The sequence below is a fragment of the Adiantum capillus-veneris genome, chromosome 5 (genome assembly GCF_014529385.1).
Source record: "Adiantum capillus-veneris isolate H3 chromosome 5, ASM1452938v2, whole genome shotgun sequence".
In the NCBI taxonomy this organism is placed as follows: domain Eukaryota; kingdom Viridiplantae; phylum Streptophyta; class Polypodiopsida; order Polypodiales; family Pteridaceae; genus Adiantum; species Adiantum capillus-veneris.
This window is the reverse complement of record NC_140935.1, coordinates 6,221,445-6,241,993: the sequence shown is the minus strand read 5'-3', so window position 1 is coordinate 6,241,993 and position 20,549 is coordinate 6,221,445. Positions and strand designations below refer to the sequence as shown.

Here is a 20,549-nt window from a genome sequence, read left to right as displayed (position 1 = left end):
AAGTAAGTATGTAAATAGTTAACATCCAATTTTAGAATCTATGTGCTTGGAAGCTCTTATGTAAGTTATGTGGTTGTGGTGGCAGGTGATATTTCATCCTACAAAGTCTACATCAAATTGGTGGTATGCCATAGAGGTAGCCCCTCGTAGTGCATGGACGTATGAAGGCTACCATGTGCCAATCACAGCGGCATCAATGGAGGAGATCGGAGAAGATGCTCAATCAGAAGCCGCTGAGGTGGTGCCAGACGAGCATCAAGCTACTACTCTCTATGGGGTGCATGCAAAGGATCTACAAAATGAAACGGAGGACATATGTTTAAACGGAGAGCTCTATATAGATATAGGAAGTTATGCTGAGCTTTGCGAGGATGAGAGAGAGACCTCTTAAAGCCATAAATATTGTATTTGAACAATTTAGCTCCGTTTTTATAATGTATATTGTATTCACGTGGCTTTTTGTCCATTTCTGTCTATATGCGTCATTGTATTTAATGGTCTTTGCGTCCACTCCAGATACGTATGCTCTAGGTATGTTCTCACAAGCAGGGACGAGGAGCACTACGCTCCGAGTGGGATGGAGACTGAAGCTGCAATCTCGAAGCTGGTTTGCTCAATATAGATGCTACTCCTCCCACCACTAGATCTAGTTGATCGGGTGAAAGAGACACTAAGAATCACTACTACTGCTTCTTAGCGTCTCTTTCACCCGATCAATTAGATTTAGTGGTGGGGCAAGTAACTTCTATGAGCAGACCTTCGCGATGCAGCTTCAATCTCCATCGCACCCGGAGCGCAATGCTTTTACAAATTCATAGAAATTCAATGAAATCTCTCTACACAGGAATCCCTCTCCCTTAATGAGTCCCCTCTCTCTCTCTCTCTCTCTCTCTCTCTCTCTCTCTCTCTTTCTCTCTCTCTCTCTCTCTCTCTCTCTCTCTCTCTCTCTCTCTCTACTTGTCCATGTTTTCTTCTCCATTCATTCAATATTAAGTTTAAATGTTTGTGTGTTTAATGCAGGTATGGATGATGAGAAGTTTCTTTCTTCTTTGTCACCCGAGCAGAGACAGTGATACGTGGAGCGTCATTGCTCTGGAGCACCATCACGCGCTCCTACTCCTTTAGTGTCTCCCTCTTTTTTGGAGCATTCAACACGCTCCAAAGCTTCGATGTGACGAGACGATCTTCACACTCGTGGCACCGACGCTCTAGTGGTGGCGGCGGCGGTTGTTGTGGGGATGCCACCGCCGATGCCTCGACACCGCCTCGTGTTCGACGAGGCTCTTTACCCTCCTCTTCTTTGCCCGTCCCCACACCAGCCATGGCATCGCCATCTACACCAGGTTTTGTGTGGCTGACGGTCGTTCCTAAAAGCTACACACCACTAGCTACTCCTCTAGGATTTACTCCAGTCGACACTCCTCGCTTCGGGGTCCAAACTCCAGTGGAGACACCTGACGCCCGTACACCGCTAGAGACCCCTTCCAGAACACCTAGGTTCACGCGTCATTGGCGAGAGGGCTTGCCTTACTCCGTCGACTTCAGCAACGGAAGCATCTTTGATGATGAAGGGCAAGAAGGTGATCTCGCGCATGCGTGGTCTTTGCTCTCAGGTGTTTAGACACTACATACTAAACACCTGGAGTGAGTAACAAGTGATTTAAAAGACAAAGTCATCAGTATGCTGCATGACGAGTTGCCCGTTTCAACACGGGATGACCGCTTCAATGAAGATCTGATGAGAAGATTCAAATGCGTGAATACTATAAGCACAAGCGTCTGAAGTGCAAAAAGCAATTAAGAATGGGTGGAACAGACCGGATTGGTTGGCCAAAGAAGATTGGAAGAATGCGAAGAAAGCAGTGCGCGAGAATCCCGACAAGTGGAAGCAACAAAAGGAGGCAGCCAGAGCGCGAGTAGAGGCAGGGAGCTCACACCACTTGGGGAGCGAAGGGTGGGCATCATTTGAGGCCAATTTTGTAAGTGTTTTTGCATTGCTCTTTAGGTTTGATAGTTTACGGTTTAGGGGTTTTTAAATTCTAACATAATAGATTCTTTGTATGTTTTGACAATGGTCGATGTGACAAGACGTGACCCCACACTGTAAGAGCGCAAGTATGCAGGCAGGAAGGGCTTAAACGCCCTGATGGACATTCTGAGTTCTCACGGCGGCATGGTTAGTATTAGGGTTTACTCTTTTCTATTTGTTGTATTGTTTTATAAATTATATGTTTATACTTATAGAAAGTTGTCTTTTTTTTGTGCAGAATCCAATAGATACGCCACTTGGACGTGATGAGACGTCTGATTAGACGACATCAGTCTAACCATAGCTAGATAGCATTAGTTTCCTTTTGTCATAGCATATGTATCATGAGATGACGTTTATACATCTTTTTGAAAACCGTGTATATTTTTTCAATAATGACAATGGTGTTGTAACTATTACATTTGCAAAGTTTAACAATCAAGTGATTTTGCCTATGATGTGTACAATTGTCATTGATTTACTTTCATCAATTTACTTTTGTCAGTTTTGTATCTTTACTCTGCAAACAATACTATGGATGATGGAGTTAATGGTTATATTGTCTTGTGGGTGACTACTTTGGGTCTATATCTAAGCTTGCACTTTCTTTCAAAGGTGAATCTGGGCTTATCTTGGATTCATTTAGGTTTACTCAATTATTGAAACATTCAATATGGTTGATGGATGCCCTGCCACTATTTTTTTTTTCTCTCGGGCGTCGCTATATAAGGCTCTGCAGCGTTGCTATAAACGTCGCTATAGGTGGCCTGTAAACGTCGCTATGATCGTCGCTATAGCTGTCGTTATATAGCGATGGCTATAGCGACCGTTATAGTGACCTCCATAGCGATGTTCCCGTATTGACATTGTTAGCGACGGTCTTAGCGACGCCGGGGAGTATAAAAACCCAATGTATTTCCGTCGCTAACAGCGTCACAAGTGCACACAACCTCTTGTAGTGTTATAAAGATGATGTTTGGCTTACTGAGTATGAGCTCATTCAGAAATACCATATCTCTCAAGGATGTACAACAATGATTCTAGAAAGGTGTCAAAGGTTTTAGAGATGGCTGCAGACATGTTCTGAAGGACAATCCCTCTCTCTCGTAAAGATTTTCCAAAGAATTTATCTCTCTAAGGCAATGATCACTAATATGGAGCCAAACCGGGGTGTATCCTGGAATTCTAAGCAATGGGAAGACAAATTTAAATGTATTTTGGCGTACCCTCTAGCCATCAAGCACAATTGTCTCCTCATGTGGCTCATCCTTCACCAAGGGGTTTGGATATGGTCAAAAGCCAAGAAAATTGGAGTTTCATGCAGATGCAAGGTTCATGAAGAATCCTTGGTTCATTTATTTGTCAACTACAAACATAATCTTTTGTTCAAAATAGAGCTCCAGAAAGCATGCACCCTAGATGCTTCTCTGCTCACTTTGAGGTCTTTCTTATTGGATGATTGCATTTTTTATATCTGCCCCTAGTACGGACCTTCCTTAGGGGGGCCTTTTTATGGCAGATTTGGATGGAAAGGAATAAAGCAATGTTTGGTCATCCCCATTCCCTATCTATAGCTCCCCTTCCTATTTGCTTCATTGGTGTTATGAAGGAGATTTATGGCTTAGTTATTGATGCTTTTGTCATGGAAGTTAAAAAACTTCAAAAAGTTGTGAGATGAAAAAGATGGGGACCTATAATTCTCGCATTTTATGAGCCTTCAAGAATGTATTTAATCCTCAGATACTTCTCCCTCTTTTATTTTTTAAGTGATGTCTTCCCCCATCGTTTATTTTGGTTTCCCTCTCTTGGCCAAGATAACCCCTATCCTTCCTTAGGGGTGTTTGTACTATTTCCTTTTTTACTTGGTGAGCCATGACATCTCTCCAAATGCAATCACCCAGACTTGCATCTTGAAGGCATGGAGCATTACGCAAGATGCTGATATGGGCAAAAGAGTTCACGTCAATAATATTTCAAGAGCCATCCTCAAGGCTATGCAAGACCCCGATCTGTGTATGTAGGTCGGCTGCACAAAACAAAGATCGAGCTATCGTCACACTACAATTTCATTTAATGCATTGTTCAGAGTCTTGACAGGTCACAAAGGTGCCATGGTTTTGGCACTCTTACAAGAGGAAATGGCAAATGATAGCTGCCAACCAGACAAGTTCACCCTTTGCACTCTCATCAAAGGTTTTAGTAAAGCACAACACCCAATAAGGTTCTAGATCTTTACGATCAAATGCAAGAGAAGGATTGGGTGTCTGGAGTTGTCACATACAATCAAATGCGAAAGAAGGATTTGGTGCTTGGAGTTGTCACGTACATTTGCATCATTGACATACTTGCCAAGCATGAATATATTAACAAAGCCCTACGACAAGTCTATTTTGAGATGTGAATGAGTGGTTGCTACCTTGGATATAACATTATTATAAACCTCTTTGGTTGCATGAAGAATCTACACATTGTTACCCGACTCTTCAATGGTATGCTCGAATGTGATCTGGACCCAGATGGCTACTAATAAATTTCCCTATTCAGACACATCTCATGCTTACAAGCTTTTCCAAGAGGCCTTGGATAAGAAGCTTAGTGTGACACTTGCCACATGTATGCCAACAAATACTTCAGAAAGCTCAAAAAAGAGATTGAAGAGCTTCCTATCCGGAATGTCGTCTCTTGGATTTAGGAAGCTGGGTTGTTTTCAACACATGTGAGACGAGGGTATTTCTCCTATGTAATCACCTATGCTCTTGATGTAGCAACCCATCATGACCCTCACATGGGTGACGTAATTCACGATGAGATCGGGGGATTCTAGAGAAATATGGTGTGCTTGGCAATGCTTCTATCAATATGTATGCTCATTTCCACAGAAGGTGGGTGTTGCCCGTGCAAAGTCCAGAGGTGGAGTTGTTAGCATTCTCATGCTCCTCACCACATTGCTGCAATTCTCGTATCGACTACGGTGGTGGCAAGTACAATGTTTAGTGGTGGACAGGCTACCTGTCCTGCATACTAGGCAGCTAAACTACGACTCCATGTCCGCCTACGGGAAGCGGCTACTACCGTGGAATGAATACCAAGTTCGCGTGCTCTGATTGAAGAGCAATGCCCGCTTCACTTGCTTGGTCAGCTGTTGGTGCGGATCCTAGATGTTGATGATGTTGGGACGGATTTGAAGGAGAACAACAGTCCCCAAGCAGTCGGCACTAGTACTCTATCGGACGGCGTCATTGAAAATTTTATCTCCCGCGTTGTGAAGTGGGGCGTCCACTATGCGAAAGTGTGCATCTGGTCACCTTAGGTGAAATAAAGCAGAGCTCTGCTGTGTTGTATTTATGCCTTCCAAAGTGAAGCACTCCATTCCAAGGAGGGTTCTCACGTCAAAGTGTGGCTAACGGGCCATGTTCTTTGCTTGCTAAATGGGGCCGCTACTATCAAGCTCAACCAATGGGATGCAATCGACATGTGATTTCTTTTATAAATTGATGCAATGCTCCTGTCAAGGATGTGCACAGAAGCAGAGATGGACTAGGAGTATTTTGGCCACACAAAAACAACTTGTCCAAGCTCATTTTGCAGAAGGCCAATTGTTGATGTCGGTTTCACTCCATGAGAGCACACAAACATTAGCCCAAGTCTTTGGAAGGCTCTGTATCCCAAACTAGTGCTTGCAATGGTTGTCATGGAGAAATTGGAGACACATTCGCATATGTCCAGCATGGAGGCACCTTGCTTGAAAAGACCTAGGCTTGTAGAAGCCATTCCCTGACCAAAATCATAATTCAAACAAGTCTTTTATCAAGCATTTCCATCAGCTGCTACCGATACTGATGTGCCTAGAAGAGATAGTTCTTTGTACTTGTCTCTAGCTTAGAGAATCGTCGAGACTGCGTATGGCACTTCATCGATAGTTGCCTCCATCCACCAGTTCATGCAAGAGCATGCATTCCTGCCTGAGGCAATTGTTGATGGTCTTTGGAAAGAATCAACAAAGGCATGATTTGTTTTTCACTTATAGATATTGAAGGCAAGGAATTCAACTCCCTCCATCGTACTCGAGGGTTTCTTTTGGGGTTGGAAGTATTGGGACTGCATCAGAAAGAGATGGTGGCAGCAAGGACATATATTCACAAGAGTGGATGGTTCGACTGTACAACCATGACTCCAACTGGACAACACTACAAGGTTCGTTATCTGCATCAATTCCCCTATGCCTATGCGTTTGCTTGGCGCGACACATAAGTGCTAGGGGCAGGGCACAACTTCCATTTCTTATAATTTCTAGAGAGACTACAAAGCCAAACTCCACTATACTTTTGTATGGCACTTCTGCATGAGGTGCTCTGTATAATTAGCATTTTCACTTTGTATCTTACTGCAAGATGAATTGTTTAACTATTCACATTGCTTTTATGTAGCTTGACTCAAACATTGTCCTCTAGCTTGTATAATTGGACGACACCCGTATACGATTATCAAGTCAGCAGTGTAGTTCAATTTTTATAGTCTGTTGATGCTTTCTGTATTTTTTGAGTTTGTCAAAGCTTCCTTAAGTTTATTTTAGCCACACGTTTTCTGCATGCTCAATCTCGATCATCGTATCTATATATCAAACAAACACGCACTTCTTTCCTCACAGTTCGGCAATTCAACTTATGTACTAGAATACTCAATGCACTCTGTACATGTTTACTTTATTCCTACGTGGTTGATGTGAATCTGCATATGCCCTTGTTTGGTTTGGAAATGCATCTTATATATTGCAGCCCAACGTTCTCCTATGCATAACCGTTCTGTACCATGAAGACAACTCTTTATCCCAACATTTTTCTCATCAGATATGTTTGCCACCAAGTTCTGTGTCAACAGTTAGGACTCCTCTCTCTCTCTCTCTCTCTCTCTCTCTCTCTCTCTCATGTTCTACAAGAAATAAAGGAAAATTGACTATGCTTGATTGGGAACAAGATGGGTGTCTCAAAGACGGGCCCGCGTTCTAAAGACTAAATGGTCGATATTACTAGACTGAATGGCAATCTATAAACAACTACCAGAGTAGGTTAAGCTGCAGCCCTTTTGTTCAATTCAATTACCCTCTTTAGTAGCCCTTTGTTGTATAGGGAGCGCTATGGGACACAACTTGCTTCTTCCCAATGCTCATCAAGTCCCTATTATTGGTGCCTTTCAATCGGTTCTACTCATCTGCTCGTGTTTCATAACAAAACCCGAGGCGACATCAATCACAACGGACTTACCGAGTAACCAACTGCGCTCCAAATCTATAGGATTATGTACTGCAAAGGCCCACCAAGCAAGACTAGTACTTTCCTCACACAAAAAAAAGATTTCCAACCAAGCAAGACTAGTCTTGCATCTGTATGGCTTAATGTCCGACGTGGCAAAAAGGACTTATTGTCTTTTCACGATTCATTGAACATAGACAATAGCCAAAGGCCGAAAAAGATCGGTGTTTCCCAAGACACAGAGAGAGAGTCTCAGAGAGGAGGAGAAGAAGAAAGAAGATGGTGGTAGAAGCAGCAAACATAGCGGTGAATGGAGCGTTTGCGGTAGGGGGGGTGAAGGAGCAGAAGTATGTGACGGATGAGAGGGCGTTTCCTTTGGTGCTCAACCCCAACTTTAATCTGGACAGCGCCCGAGCTGCCGCTTCCACCATAGCAGCCAACAAAGAATGGGTGGAGGAGGAGCTGCTGCGGCATGGCGCGATTTTACTGCGCGGGTTTCCTTTCTCCACTGCCGACAACTTCAATTCTGTCGTCGAGGCCTTTGGTCGCCCTGAACTGCCTTACGTGGGCGGTGCTGCCCCCCGCACCAATGTGGTTGGTCGCGTTTTCACCTCAAACGAGTCTCCCCCTGACCAGAAAATCCCCTTTCATCATGAAATGGCCCAGGTTCTTCTCTCTCTTTCTCTCTCTCTGTGAATGCTGTGCATTTTTAGTCTTTAAAAATAATTAAGGCTGCCTAGCTTGTTCTCAGATCATTTCAACGGAAAAACCAAGTAGCATGCATGGTTAGCAAGCAAAAGAGAGAGGTGAACTTAGGGAGGCTATCACTAAGAGTCTTTAGACATGGCACACCTAAATTGAAGGTTTACATAGTATCGTTAGCTGCCCTTCCTTTTGTGATGCCCTTCCTTTTGTGCGTCTCACCATTCTTGTAATATCTAGCAAGAATGAACCCACCTTGTAAATCAGCCAAGCTTGACGTGTTTGAAAACATGCACATCTCCGTATTCAACTATAGCTATTTTAAGCCATATATTTAATTCCATATATAGAGAGGATGTGAGTGAGATGAGGCTAACAGATTTGGACACTCGCAAGCGAGAAATAAATAGCAACACACGAACAGAAACTATAAATAACTGAACTTTGGGGGGGGGGGCAGAGAGAGAGAGAGAGAGATCCGTTCCTAGATGCACTGGCCCCAAAGACTAGCGCCCCTTCTGGTATTTCTTTATTATTGCTTCGCAAAGGGATGCCCAAATTTTTGGAAGCTTGCGCTAAAAACTGCCAAAATCAACCAGCGAAAATTGAGGAAATCCGAACACGGTGCCACATGGCAGCAGCCAGCGCAATTCACCCCTATGCTTTTGACTTTTTAGGGTTTAGGCCCTCGACCGGTGCTCTTCAAGTTGGCAGGGGTTAGATTTTTAAACCCTAGCCCCTTAGTCCTCTCAGCCACATCTTCTAGGTTCAAATCTTCTAGGTTAGACATTTTAAACGCTAACCCCTTGTCCTTTCAGCCATTTTCTCAGGTTGGACACGCCATGCCACCAATGTGTGACATGAACCCATATGGCTTCAATCCTTCACTATGCGTCTCAAGAAAGAGCATTAGGGCATTGCAACATCCTTCACAACCTAGGCAAATATTAAAAGTTGGAACATTTGTCTTTGTAGATTGGTACCCAAGTGTGGTAGATTGGTTATCTCAGTTCTCTCTTAAGTACAAAGTCTTGAGTTCAAGCCTTGTAATCGGCTTGACACTGACAAGACGGTAATTTCATAGCAACACACGGAGTTGAAATTTGAAACTTCTAACACTTGCACCTCAAAACTCATAACAGTCCTGACACGAAGTGGCGGAGTTCCTAGCCCCAAATTCTGGCGTCCCTTTTGGTACTTCCTTTTATATTAATAATCATAGAGTATAACTATTGGGGAGTCGCTCTGCAATTGTGCAAGCATGCATTGATCTACCAAAGATGACCCCCAAGGCTCATATTTAAAGGCCCCTCGCCCAAAAGCAGCGACTACAAAAGGATGGCACTATGAAAAGCAACTGTGAAAAATTCTAGTGTCCAAAAGCTCGTGTCTGGGTAAAAAGTGCTACGTCCGTATTACATAATTTTCGTAAATTTCTTCGTGATTTATGGTTGCCGTGTCATCAGCCGTACGGATTGCCACATCATCAACTTGTGATCTCTCTTTGCTATCTTTGGCTAGCGGGTCCTAGTGCCATGTCATCACTTTTGTGATAGCCTCGCCGGATAGATCTTAAAGGTCTCTTGGGATTGTTCCTATGACTTAACAAACTTCTCTTCTCTTCTCTTCTTCTTCTTACGCTTAGGTTACACTTTCTCTTAAGCATGGCATGATAAGAGCATGTTAAGAGAGTCTTGCTATTGATGGAAGAGAGCCACAAAGAGAGATGTAAGTAATCACAACAATCAAACCAATTAATTGAAAAATTGAGTATTTCTTTTGCCGATGTTGTTTGTTCTCTATATTTGCCTAATGGTAATATATAGCTATCCTAATGGCTTCAAAACAAATATATTCACTACCTATATAGTGCAAGGACACTCTAAAGGGAAGAAAACGCTAAAGGGAAAATAAGCAAAATAAAAGCACATATTTATCAATGTGCACTCGACCATCTCTTTATATGGACACAAAAAGTCTTTTGACTTTTGATTTCATGGGCCTTTTCATTTCCTAAAGTCACCCTTCAATTATGCACTTAAGATGTTTTGAAAGCCTTCCCATTTTTCCGAGATTGGGGAGACCTAATTGTTTAATTATTTGGTGCTCCTATAATCTCAAACTAAGCTGGATAAAAAGTAGGAACGGAGTCATGGAAGTTCATATCGATCAACTTGCTATCAGTGAATCATAGGAGGACCTAACTTTGCAGGGACAATGAGAGCGTCTAAGCTTTGAGCCACCAGGGCATATTATTTGATAATATTGAGAAACTAATACAGTTGAGCCACGAGGGTCAAGTAAATTGTACCAACTAAAAAATCTCATGAGAAAACCCTCAACATATTGAGAGTAAATAGCTATCACAAGTGTGATGACGTGAGTGGATATTGTCCATAAGTTGGATCACTAAAGCAAAGAGGCCGGACAGAACCATAAAAATCTACGCAGAGTGATGACGTGGGCCGTAAATCACGGGCTTCCACGTGGCAGTCAGTACAAAAGTCTGTGTGGGCAGTTTTGGCAGCTTTTGGCGCAACTTCTCAGGCTTCTGTTTTTTAGCACTTCAAAAGCATGATTGGGGCTTAGGGGTCCCTTGTAACCTTTATAAGAGGCCTTGGGAGTCTGCTCTGCAGATTTGCTTAGACAGAGAGGACACATCCCGACAGTTGTACTTTGTGATCATCAATCAAGAAAGAAATATTGAAAGGGGCGCTAGGCTTTGGGACTAGTGCGTTTGGAAGCGGAAATCTGTCTGTTCGTGTCGACTCTCTCTCGTGCAGCGTCACCATGAAACGCGTTTCGACAGGTCAGGACATGCGAAACGTTTCGGGCCTTGAAACGTTTCGCTCACCAAGTGAAATACAAGCTGTTTCACTAACAATAAGTTACCATAGTTTTAGTTTCAAAATCGCTAAACGCACGTTTTGGTCTCGCGTTTCACTGTGCTCTAATTTTGGACTGAAACGTTTCGTGGTGAAACGCCGCGTTTCAAGGTGAAATGTTTCGGCCTTGAAACGTTTCGCGGTTACGCTGCTCTCGTGTTTCAGCTTGTTAAAGTATTTGTTCGTGCTGCTATTGATTTCTTGCTTGGGTGTCGAACCTATTACAAGTGCCCTAGCCAGTTACAAAAGAGCAAAGAGGGACTCCAACAACCTTCTAGAGATCAACCCCCCACATCCTTTGAAGTTTGAGCAAGTACCACCAAAGGAGGGGAGTTCTACATGCTCTAGCTATAAGGATTCTAGTCGCTAATCCTTAATTAAGTACTTAAACTCATGATTAAGACTTAAGAAACTGAAACTGAACTTAGAACAAGACTTAGAAGACTCTGTGTTTTATTCCTCGAAAGTGTGATACAAGGGTTCCTTTTATAGGAATTGAATAGTCATCAGTGAAGAGGCATGTCTCTTTGTGAAGAGACATGACTTTAGACAAAAAGAGACATCCTTTCGGCGAAGAGCTTCAGCGAAGAGGCATGTCTCTTTGTGAAGAGACATGACTTTAGACAAAAAGAGACATCCTTTCGGCGAAGAGCTGCAGCGATTGGGTGAAGAGTCGCATCCGTAAGGTGAAGGGGTGTGACCAGTCGTCGAAGGAGTGTGGCTTTTGGCGAAGAGGTATGTCGATTGGGCGAAGGGGTGTGACCATTCGAGAACAGGAGTCCTCCTGGGTTAGTCACACTTCGTCTCTGCATCTGTAATGAATCAAGAAGAGTGTAACTAGTCACAATCGTGACATTCCCTCCCATTTACATTAAAACCCCGTGTTCAGATGAAAGTTTTCCGCTTTTCAAAGAATTCTTGAAGGAGGTTTGGGTACTGCTGCATATCTTCATCCGTCTGCCAAGTTGAGTCTGACTCATCAAGATCCATCCACTTGACAAGAAATTCAGTTGTGATCTTTCGTCTTGTTTCTTTTTGTCTTACATCAAGAATCTTTTCTGGAACAAGAATTATGTGTTCATCTTCAATTTCTGGCACATAAGAAGATAAGTCTGGAACTGGCGAATCTCCTTGTATGTATTGTTTGAGCCAAGAAATGTGGAAAGTTGGATGAAGTTTTCCCCATGAGAGTGGAAGTTCCAACTTGTAACTGAGAACTGAGTACTTCTTGATTATTTTGAAAGGTCCATAGAAGCGAGGGCGCAACTTTGGAAAGACCGATTTCACAGTTTTGTAGCGATGAGGTGCTACATATAATAAAAGCAAATCTCCCTCTTGGAAATCTGCATGTCGTCGATGCTTATTGGCTTGTTTCTGGTACTTTTGTTGGACATGAACCAACTTGTCACGTACTTGAATAAGTACATCTTGCATTTCTTGAACCAACTGATCTGCTAGAGCTACTTTGTGTTGAAGAAGAAAGTTTGTCGGTATAAGAGGAGTATGCCCATAAGCTGCTTGGAATGGAGTCATGCCAGTTACTGAATGGATAGAGTTATTGTATGCGAACTCTACAAGTGGCAAATACTCTTCCCATGATCCCAATCGAATTTGTATGTAATGTCGAAGCATTTCTTCCAAAATTTGATTCACTCTTTCTGTTTGCCTATCGGTTTGAGGATGGTATGCTGAGCTGAATAACAAATTTGTACCAAGGGATTTGAAAAGGGATGTCAAAAAATGTCTTGTGAATTTTGGATCTCTGTCTGAAACAATAGACTTTGGTAATCCATGTAATCTGAAAATGTGTTTCACAAATAATTGCGCAACGTCTGGTGCCGAGGTAGCTTTCTTGCAAGAATTAAAGTGTGCCATCTTTGAAAACCGATCCACCACTACGAGAATCTGTGCATTGCCTTTTTGAGAACGAGGCAATGTAGTGATAAAATCCATGCTGACACTTTCCCATCTTTCTTGAGGTACGGGTAAAGGATGAAGTAACCCTTGAGGAATTTGTCGAGAGGCCTTCATTGTTTGACAGGAATGACAAGCTTTGACAAACTTGATAACATCTTGCTGCATTTGTGGCCAAAAATATGTTGCAGATAACAATCTGTATGTCTTGTTGATGCCTGGATGAGCAGCAAAAGGGACTTCATGATGTTCTTGGATCAAAATTTTCCGCAATGGTGTATTGTGTGGAACACAAATGCGATCAATGTAATACAGCAAGTCATTGACAATGGTGTAAGCTGCGAACATATTCATCTCTGCAAGAGTCGGAGTAGAGGATTTAAGGGCTTGAAATGCATCCCCAAAATCTCGATCTGTCAAATACTCATGCTTGAAACAAGCAGGTATTTCCATCTGCACACCGGAAATGGCAAAGTTGATGGCTCGAGGAAGACGGCTTAAGGCATCTGCAACTGCATTTGCAAGGCCCGGCACGTATTGAATAATCATATGAAAATTTTCCAAGAACTCAACCCATCGTCCTTGACGAGGATTCATCACCGGTTGAGTAAAAATGTATGTCAATGATTGATGATCTGTCTGCACCACGGAATCTGCGCCAAGAAGATAATGTTTCCAAGTGCGATAAGCATGAACAATGGCTAAAAATTCCTTGTCATAAACTGGGTATCTCATTTGTATGGCTGAAAATTTGCGGCTGTCAAAAGCAATGACACGCTCATTCTGCATAAGAATACCTCCAGAAGCACGATCTGACGCATCGGTCATGACCTGAAAAGGTTGAGTAGGATCTGCAATAGCCAAAACTGGAGTTGTCGTCAAGGCATGTTTAAGGGCTTTGAACGACTGTTCTGCTTCTTCAGTCCATTGAAGTTTATCCTGCTTGGTAAGCTCAGTCAAAGGAGTTGCAATGTCGGAGAATTTGTCGACCTTGGTATGATAAAAGTTTGCAAGTCCCAAAAAGGAGCGCACATCTGAGATGGTGAGCGGTAAAGGCCAATCCACTATGACCTGTATTTTCGTGGGATCGACTGCAACGCCACTGGCAGAAATAATGTGACCAAGGTATTCCACCTGATTCTTGAAGAAATCACTTTTCTTCTTATTGATGTATAGCACATTGGTTCTCAAAACTTGGAAGATAAGCTTCAAATGTTCCTTGCGATCAGCCATCGTTCGACTGAAAACTAAAATGTCATCCAAATATACGATCACGAACTTGTCCAAGTATGGGCCGAATATTTCGTTCATCAGCGTCATCGAATATTTCGTTCATCAGCGTCATGAAAGAGGCCGGGGCATTGGTTAACCCGAATGGTAATACTAGAAATTCATAGTGACCATACTTTGTGCAAAAAGCTGTTTTGTACTCATCACCAATGCGAATGCGAATTTGGTGATACCTTGATTTTAGATCAATTTTGGAGTAGATCTTTGCTCCCAATAACTGATCAAATAACTCGTCAATGCGAGGCAGGGGAAACTTGTTTTTGATCGTCAACTTATTCAAAGCACGATAGTCGATGCAAAGACGCATAGATCCATCCTTCTTTTTGACCAACAAAACAGGAGCTCCAAAGGGACTTTTGCTTGGGCGAATATGACCTTTATCCAACAAATCTTCTAGCTGCCGCTGTATCTCTTGAGACTCTGAGTATGAAACTCGATAAGGGGCTCGAATTGGTGGAGGTTGGCCGGGGATCAAATCAATGGGATGATCCACGGGACACCGAGGAGGCAAAGTTCTTGGTAGCTCGTCGGGAAATAAGTCCAAATGTGGTTGAAAGAAGGGTTGCTGCAAATAGGCAATATTTGAGGAGGATTTAACTTCTGCTTCTTCTGCACCGGGTTTAACATCTCTTAACATGATTTAGGCAGTAGCACAATCACGTTTTCGAACCAGCCGTTTGACTTGTAAAGCAGAAACCAATATAATGGGTTTGGCACTGAAAAGACCACGAAGCTCTATTTCCTGTTGCTTGTGAAAGAGCCGAATTGAGTGATCTCTGAAACTGATTATTGGATCATACTGAAATAACCAAGATTGGCCAAGGATCAAGTCGTAATGTGACAAGGGCATAACTGAAAAACCAAGCTGATCTTGGTAATCTTGTATGTGAAAATCCAGCTTTTCAATCCTTTTGTTGCACTCGAGGAAGGAACCATCAGCAAGTTCTACTTGGTAAGCTGTCTCACTAGGTTGAGTTTGAAGGCGCAATTTAGTAATCAAAGATGTGCTGACGAAATTAGTAGAACACCCACTGTCCACAAGAACGTTAATTGGCTGCTTGCCAACAAAGCCAAGGAGGCTGAGAACCTGATTCGAAAGATCCACTGGAGCAGTAACGTGATTCCGAGCATTCATCATTAAGGCACTTACAACCTTGGAAACTCGAACACAACGTGCTACTTGTTTGCCTTTGTCTGGGACGGGAGGTTGGCTGTGGATAGGTTCTGCAATTGTGGTCTCCATGTGAGAATTCTTGCGAGGATTTGAAGGATTTGGCTTCTTGGGGCATTCATACCATCTGTGATCTCCATGACAAATTGTACATAATCCTGTACGGTTGGAGTTGGAGGTTGAAGGAGCTGATGAAGAGGATTGCTGTCCAGAGGACGTATTCGGCCGAAAATCACGACGACCATTCCTTCTATGATTGGGACGATGGTTTCGTCGATTCTGATTATTTGCCGAAGAGGAGGCTCTGGTAATGGCTACTTGTCCAGAAGATTGGGGTCGGAAAGAAGTTTGTCCAGCAGAGTATTGTCTCGAAGAGTGAGCTCCTGAGAAAGAACGCTGATTCTGACCACCTTGTCCTTGGTAATTACGTTGTGAAGAGCTTGCAGAATTGGAAACTCGATCATCAGGAAGGAAACTTCTGAGTGGGCCCGATTGTCACCAAGACGCTCAACATAAGCGATTGCAGCATCCAGTGTGGCAGGGTTAAATTTATGGACATCATCTCGCAGGGAAGGCTCAAGTCCGTCAACAAAACTGTGGAGTTTGTCGGAAGGACTGAGTGTCTCTATCTCAAGAGTTAATTTCTGAAACTCTGAGATGCACGCGGCCAAGGAGCCAGTTTGGCTCAGGCGGCGGAGAGAAGACCGGGCGTGGAAATCGGCATTTGCAGGCTCAAAAGCCTTGCAAAGAACGTGCCGGAATTTGTCCCAAGTAGCGGTGATTTTTCCATCTTTGATGCGGCGACGCCACCAAAGGAATGCAGTATCCTTTAGTAGAGAGCTAGCCAAAGCAACTTTCTTGCTTTCAATGAGATCAGTATTTGAAAAGTAAACCTCCATTTTGAAAAGCCAATGGTCCAGCACGCGCTTATCGCGGCGACCGTTGAATGGCTCGGGCAACTTTGCATCTATCTTCTTTTTTTGTATCTTTTTATTATCTTAAAAAGATATTTCAATTTAGAATTGTCTACCTCTGGTTCCGGAGCGTCGACTTGCTTAGGAACTGACTCTGCTACCGAAGAAACTGAATGGGTAGCTGGCTGCGTCCTCGAAGAAGAAAAGGCCTGCAGGACATCCAACGTGCGGTCATCGATGCAAGATCGGTGGAGAGGGCCTCCTGGAGGACGAACATCTGTTCTCTGAGGATGGCTATCGGATCGTCTGGTGCAGCACTGCCTGTCTCTGACATTCTGACGGCTCAGAGGGAATATCTCGGAGAAGCTGGAGAGGTGTGGTTGCCGTAAAAAGGTGAAGCTGCTGCTGATGCTGCGTCCCACTTCTCTAAGAAATCTGGTCCAAGATCCGAATCCTCGATATCTTCCACCTCGTCGATAGGTGTGTCGTCTGGCGTCAAAGGTGTGTAGTCCGGAAGCTGTAACTCGCTGTGAACCCGAACTGAAGGCTGCTGGGAAATGATGTCGTTTATTGAATCCACGCGACACTCCGTCAGAGAATAAGCCAAGTGGGGGTACCGGCTCAGTATGTGCTCGTAGTGTGGCAAATGAAGAGGCTCGCATGTAACGATGATATGCCACACCACCCAGCCCAGTGAGCGCGAGGCATGTTGATGAGTGACATAAACCAGGTAATTTTGGGGCAACAGTGCTGGCTGTAATGCAGGTACAGGAGCAAGCTCGGGTGCCGGAATGAAGTCGGGAACTTGTCTTTCCTCTGGAACTGGAATTGGAACTGGAGACGGGGAATCCGAAATGAGAATGACTTCCGGTTCAAATGCGGGTTCCGGTTCGGGTACGGGTTCTACTTCGGGGGTATCTGGTATAATTATCACTTCGGGAGCCGGAGGAGGATTTTCTGGCAATATTTCTTCGGGTACCTCGTCTATGTACGAGAGAAAATTGACGGGAACGTCGAAGGCATCGTCGTCCATGACTCTGAACAAGCCCGCGTGCGCGTCTGATGATGGCCAGAATTGGTGGCGCTGGAAGTTAGCAGAAGAGGGTGCGCTGAATTTTTCTCATGAGGGCGCTGTTTTGCCATTGCGCTGGCTGTCGCTGGCCTCTTGGTATTTTTTTTGTTTAATTTCTCCACAAAGGGGTGCCCAATGGTGCCCACTTAAAATTAAGTTGGGCGGCCAGCCAAAATCTTTTAAAGTAAAAGGATGGCCTTGCTTAAAAATTCCAGCGCTGGCTTTTTATGTGAAACGCTGCGCTGCTGGCTTTTAAAATCGTACGCTGCTGCCTCTTCGAAAAACAGCCAGCGCTGCCATGTTGGGGCTGCCGTGAGTGAAGTGCCGGGTGAAGGGGTGGCCTGGATGCATGGGCTTGCGGCTGATACGCAAGGGAGGTCCACGCGAAGATTCACCTACTGTTGGAGAAACTTACTCCAGGAGTGCAACTGGTATGCCGCAACACCCACGCTTTCTGCCATCTTCTGCTTATCTTTGTGTATGTTTTTGAGAAAAAAAATTACCTCATGCTGACATGGGTCCTAGCCATCTTTCTTCTGCTTCCATACAACTCCGGGAAGGGGGAGAGTAGCGGTGAGGGTGAGAGGCTCACAACCTTCGGGTCCCGGGAAAAATTTGCTCTGATACCACTGTAAGGATTCTAGTCGCTAATCCTTAATTAAGTACTTAAACTCATGATTAAGAATTAAGAAACTGAAACTGAACTTAGAACAAGACTTAGAAGACTCTGTGTTTTATTCCTCGAAAGTGTGATACAAGGGTTCTTTTTATAGGAATTGAATAGTCATCAGTGAAGAGGCATGTCTCTTTGTGAAGAGACATGACTTTAGACAAAAAGACACATCCTTTCGGCGAAGAGCTGCAACCATTGGGTGAAGAGTCGCATCCGTAAGGTGAAGGGGTGTGACCAGTCGTCGAAGGAGTGTGGCTTTTGGCGAAGAGGTATGTCGATTGGGCGAAGGGGTGTGACCATTCGAGAACAGGAGTCCTCCTGGGTTAGTCACACTTCGCCTCTGCATCTGTAATGAATCAAGAAGAGTGTAACTAGTCACAATCGTGACACTAGTGGAGGACCCATTAAGAGGCATGTGACAGATTTCTTCCAAAGTGCCAGACATAGGACACGTCAATTTCATGGGACTCCCTTAAATAAAGATACAGATATTAGTAGACCTCGATGCCCTCATACCTCTCGCAGATCATGTCATTGACATATTTACCAGTGGCATCAGGGCCATTGTTGAGAGGCACAGAGAATCTCCTACCAGTTTTTTTCCAATAGAGGAGGTTGTTGATGCCATGATGTCGTGGCCCATGGAAGAGTTTATGTGATGGTACTTACAGTGGAAGCTGACTGAAGAGATCAGGTTTTGGTAGATAGGCCACAAGGTGGGTCTTCTGGTTCGCTTAGTGTTCACATTTTATCATTTGTTACCTTAGTCTTTTGTATTTTCTACACTCGATGTAATTTTCTTGTCTCATAGGCCGTGTGACATAAAAACGCGTTTCGGCCCTCCGAAACTCCGAAACAGCGAAATGGCCGAAACGTTTCGGCGAAACGCGCGAAACGAGACGATGTTTTTTTTTATCTCCCCTTTTGACCTGTTGACCCAAAATAGGTCTTTTAGGATTTTTAAACCCATTACAAAGCCCATCCCAAAAAATCGAAAGCTACATCTGTCCTCAAAAAATCGAAAACTACTAACGTTGGTTTTTTTCGAACACAGTGGCCACATTGGTTGCTAACTTGCTGTAGGAAGGTCGAACGCATGCAGATTCTAGATGCAAGTTGCATCTCTCTCTCTCTCTCTCTCTCTCTCTCTCTCTCTCTCTCTCTCTCTCTCTCTCTCTCTCCGCGCTAGTATAATTCAACCCTCTCCCCCTCTCTCTCTCTCTCTCTCTCTCTCTCTCTCTCTCTCTCTCTCTCTCTCTCCGCGCTAGTATAATTCAACCCTCTCCCCCTCTCTCTCTCTGCGCTAGTATAATTCTTGACAGGTGAATTTGTATGTATATTCAATGTATAATTATAGGTACATACATGTAAAACGAAACCTGTGTTTCTCTTTCTCTGAGCTCCGAAACGAAACATTTCGGAAACCTCGAAACCCCGAAATGCACGAAACCCCGAAACGTGTCATGTCACACTGCTCATAGGTCTTTTGCAGATATATTGTTTCATCTCTCTCTCTCTCTCTCTCTCACACACACACACACACACACACACGCACGCACGCACACACACACACACACACACCTACAGTCAGATATGCCTGCCTCATCTGTATTAGAGTGATACATATACTGGAGATTTTGCAGGTACCAGAGTTCCCCTCTAGAGTGTTCTTTTTTTGTGAAGTGGAGCCTGCTGAGGGTGGGGAGACACCTATTGTTCTGAGCCATTTAGTCTATGAAAGAATGCGGTCAGCATATCCTGAGTTTGTGGATAAGCTGGAAAAGCATGGTCTGCTGTATGTCAGAATATTGGGAGAGGGTGATGATGCCACTTCTGCAATTGGCCGAGGATGGCAGTCTACTTTCCAAACCAAGGACAAAGAGGAAGCAGAGAAGAGGTACTTCTTTTGTACCTATTTATATTGCACCGAGGAAACTTTTTGCTTATTATCTGGATTCAAACAAATGCTGGGATACTGTTTGAGTTTTGTTTTCCTTGCAGAGCATCAAAGCTTGGTATGAAATTGGAGTGGTTAGCTGATGGCAATGTAAAGACAATCTCAGGCCCACTTCCAGCCATCAAGCTGGATGAAAGAAGAGGCAAAAAAGTATGGTTCAATAGCATGGTGGCTGCGTATACAGGGTGGCAGGATGCTCGCAATGATCGGAAGAAGGCAGTCACCTTCGGGGATGGGTCGCCATTGCCCGAGGAGGCAGTATTGGGCTGTTTGGCAATGCTTCAAGAGGAGAGTGTTGCAATTCCATGGCAATCTGGGGATGTCTTAATCCTAGACAACATTGCGGTCCAACATGCTCGGAGACCTTTTAAAGCACCCCGAAGAGTGCTTGCTTCTTTGTCAAAATGAGGGATAATCTTAGTATTGAAATGGGAATCTTCAAGTTATATATGTATATAACTCCTGTCGAGCTGTGCATATTTGTCGGAGGGAGGTTTGTGTGAATATCCTAAGTACTCTTGTGCTCCTTTTTAATAAATCAATGTTTTTTCCTTGCATACAAAAGTGGCAAAAAACTAGTCGAGGTGGCAGGCCAAAAACCGCATGATATCAAGTCAAGAAAGTGAATTTTTTCATCTCACTGTTGTTCTCGTCCTGGATAAACATATTAGCTTTACTCTAGCGACCATTGGT

The 20,549-nt window shown here is 43.8% G+C and overlaps 2 protein-coding genes across 2 annotated transcripts; one reads left to right on the top strand and one right to left on the bottom strand.

The window, feature by feature from the left end:
* Positions 1-7,499: 7,499 nt before the first annotated feature.
* LOC147456826 (2-oxoglutarate (2OG) and Fe(II)-dependent oxygenase superfamily protein) lies at positions 7,500-20,331 on the top strand. Its single transcript, XM_086511943.1, has 3 exons — positions 7,500-7,944; positions 19,543-19,796; positions 19,901-20,331. The coding sequence occupies exons 1-3, from the start codon at positions 7,558-7,560 to the stop codon at positions 20,262-20,264; spliced, it is 1,005 nt and encodes a 334-aa protein (XP_086368069.1). The 5' UTR covers positions 7,500-7,557; the 3' UTR covers positions 20,265-20,331.
* LOC147456827 (uncharacterized) lies at positions 16,489-19,037 on the bottom strand. The gene has a single exon (XM_086511944.1). It carries the CDS (start codon positions 17,185-17,187, stop codon positions 16,498-16,500), a length of 690 nt encoding a protein of 229 aa, XP_086368070.1. The 5' UTR covers positions 17,188-19,037; the 3' UTR covers positions 16,489-16,497.
* Positions 20,332-20,549: the final 218 nt, after the last annotated feature.

Coding starts and splice junctions, on each gene's coding strand:
- LOC147456826 (XM_086511943.1), top strand. CDS start 7,558: ATGGTGGTAGAAGCAGCAAACATAGCGGTGAATGGAGCGTTTGCGGTA. Junction 7,945..19,542: donor TTCATCATGAAATGGCCCAG/GTTCTTCTCTCT, acceptor GAGATTTTGCAG/GTACCAGAGTTCCCCTCTAG. Junction 19,797..19,900: donor AAAGAGGAAGCAGAGAAGAG/GTACTTCTTTTG, acceptor TTTTCCTTGCAG/AGCATCAAAGCTTGGTATGA.
- LOC147456827 (XM_086511944.1), bottom strand. CDS start 17,187: ATGGACGACGATGCCTTCGACGTTCCCGTCAATTTTCTCTCGTACATA.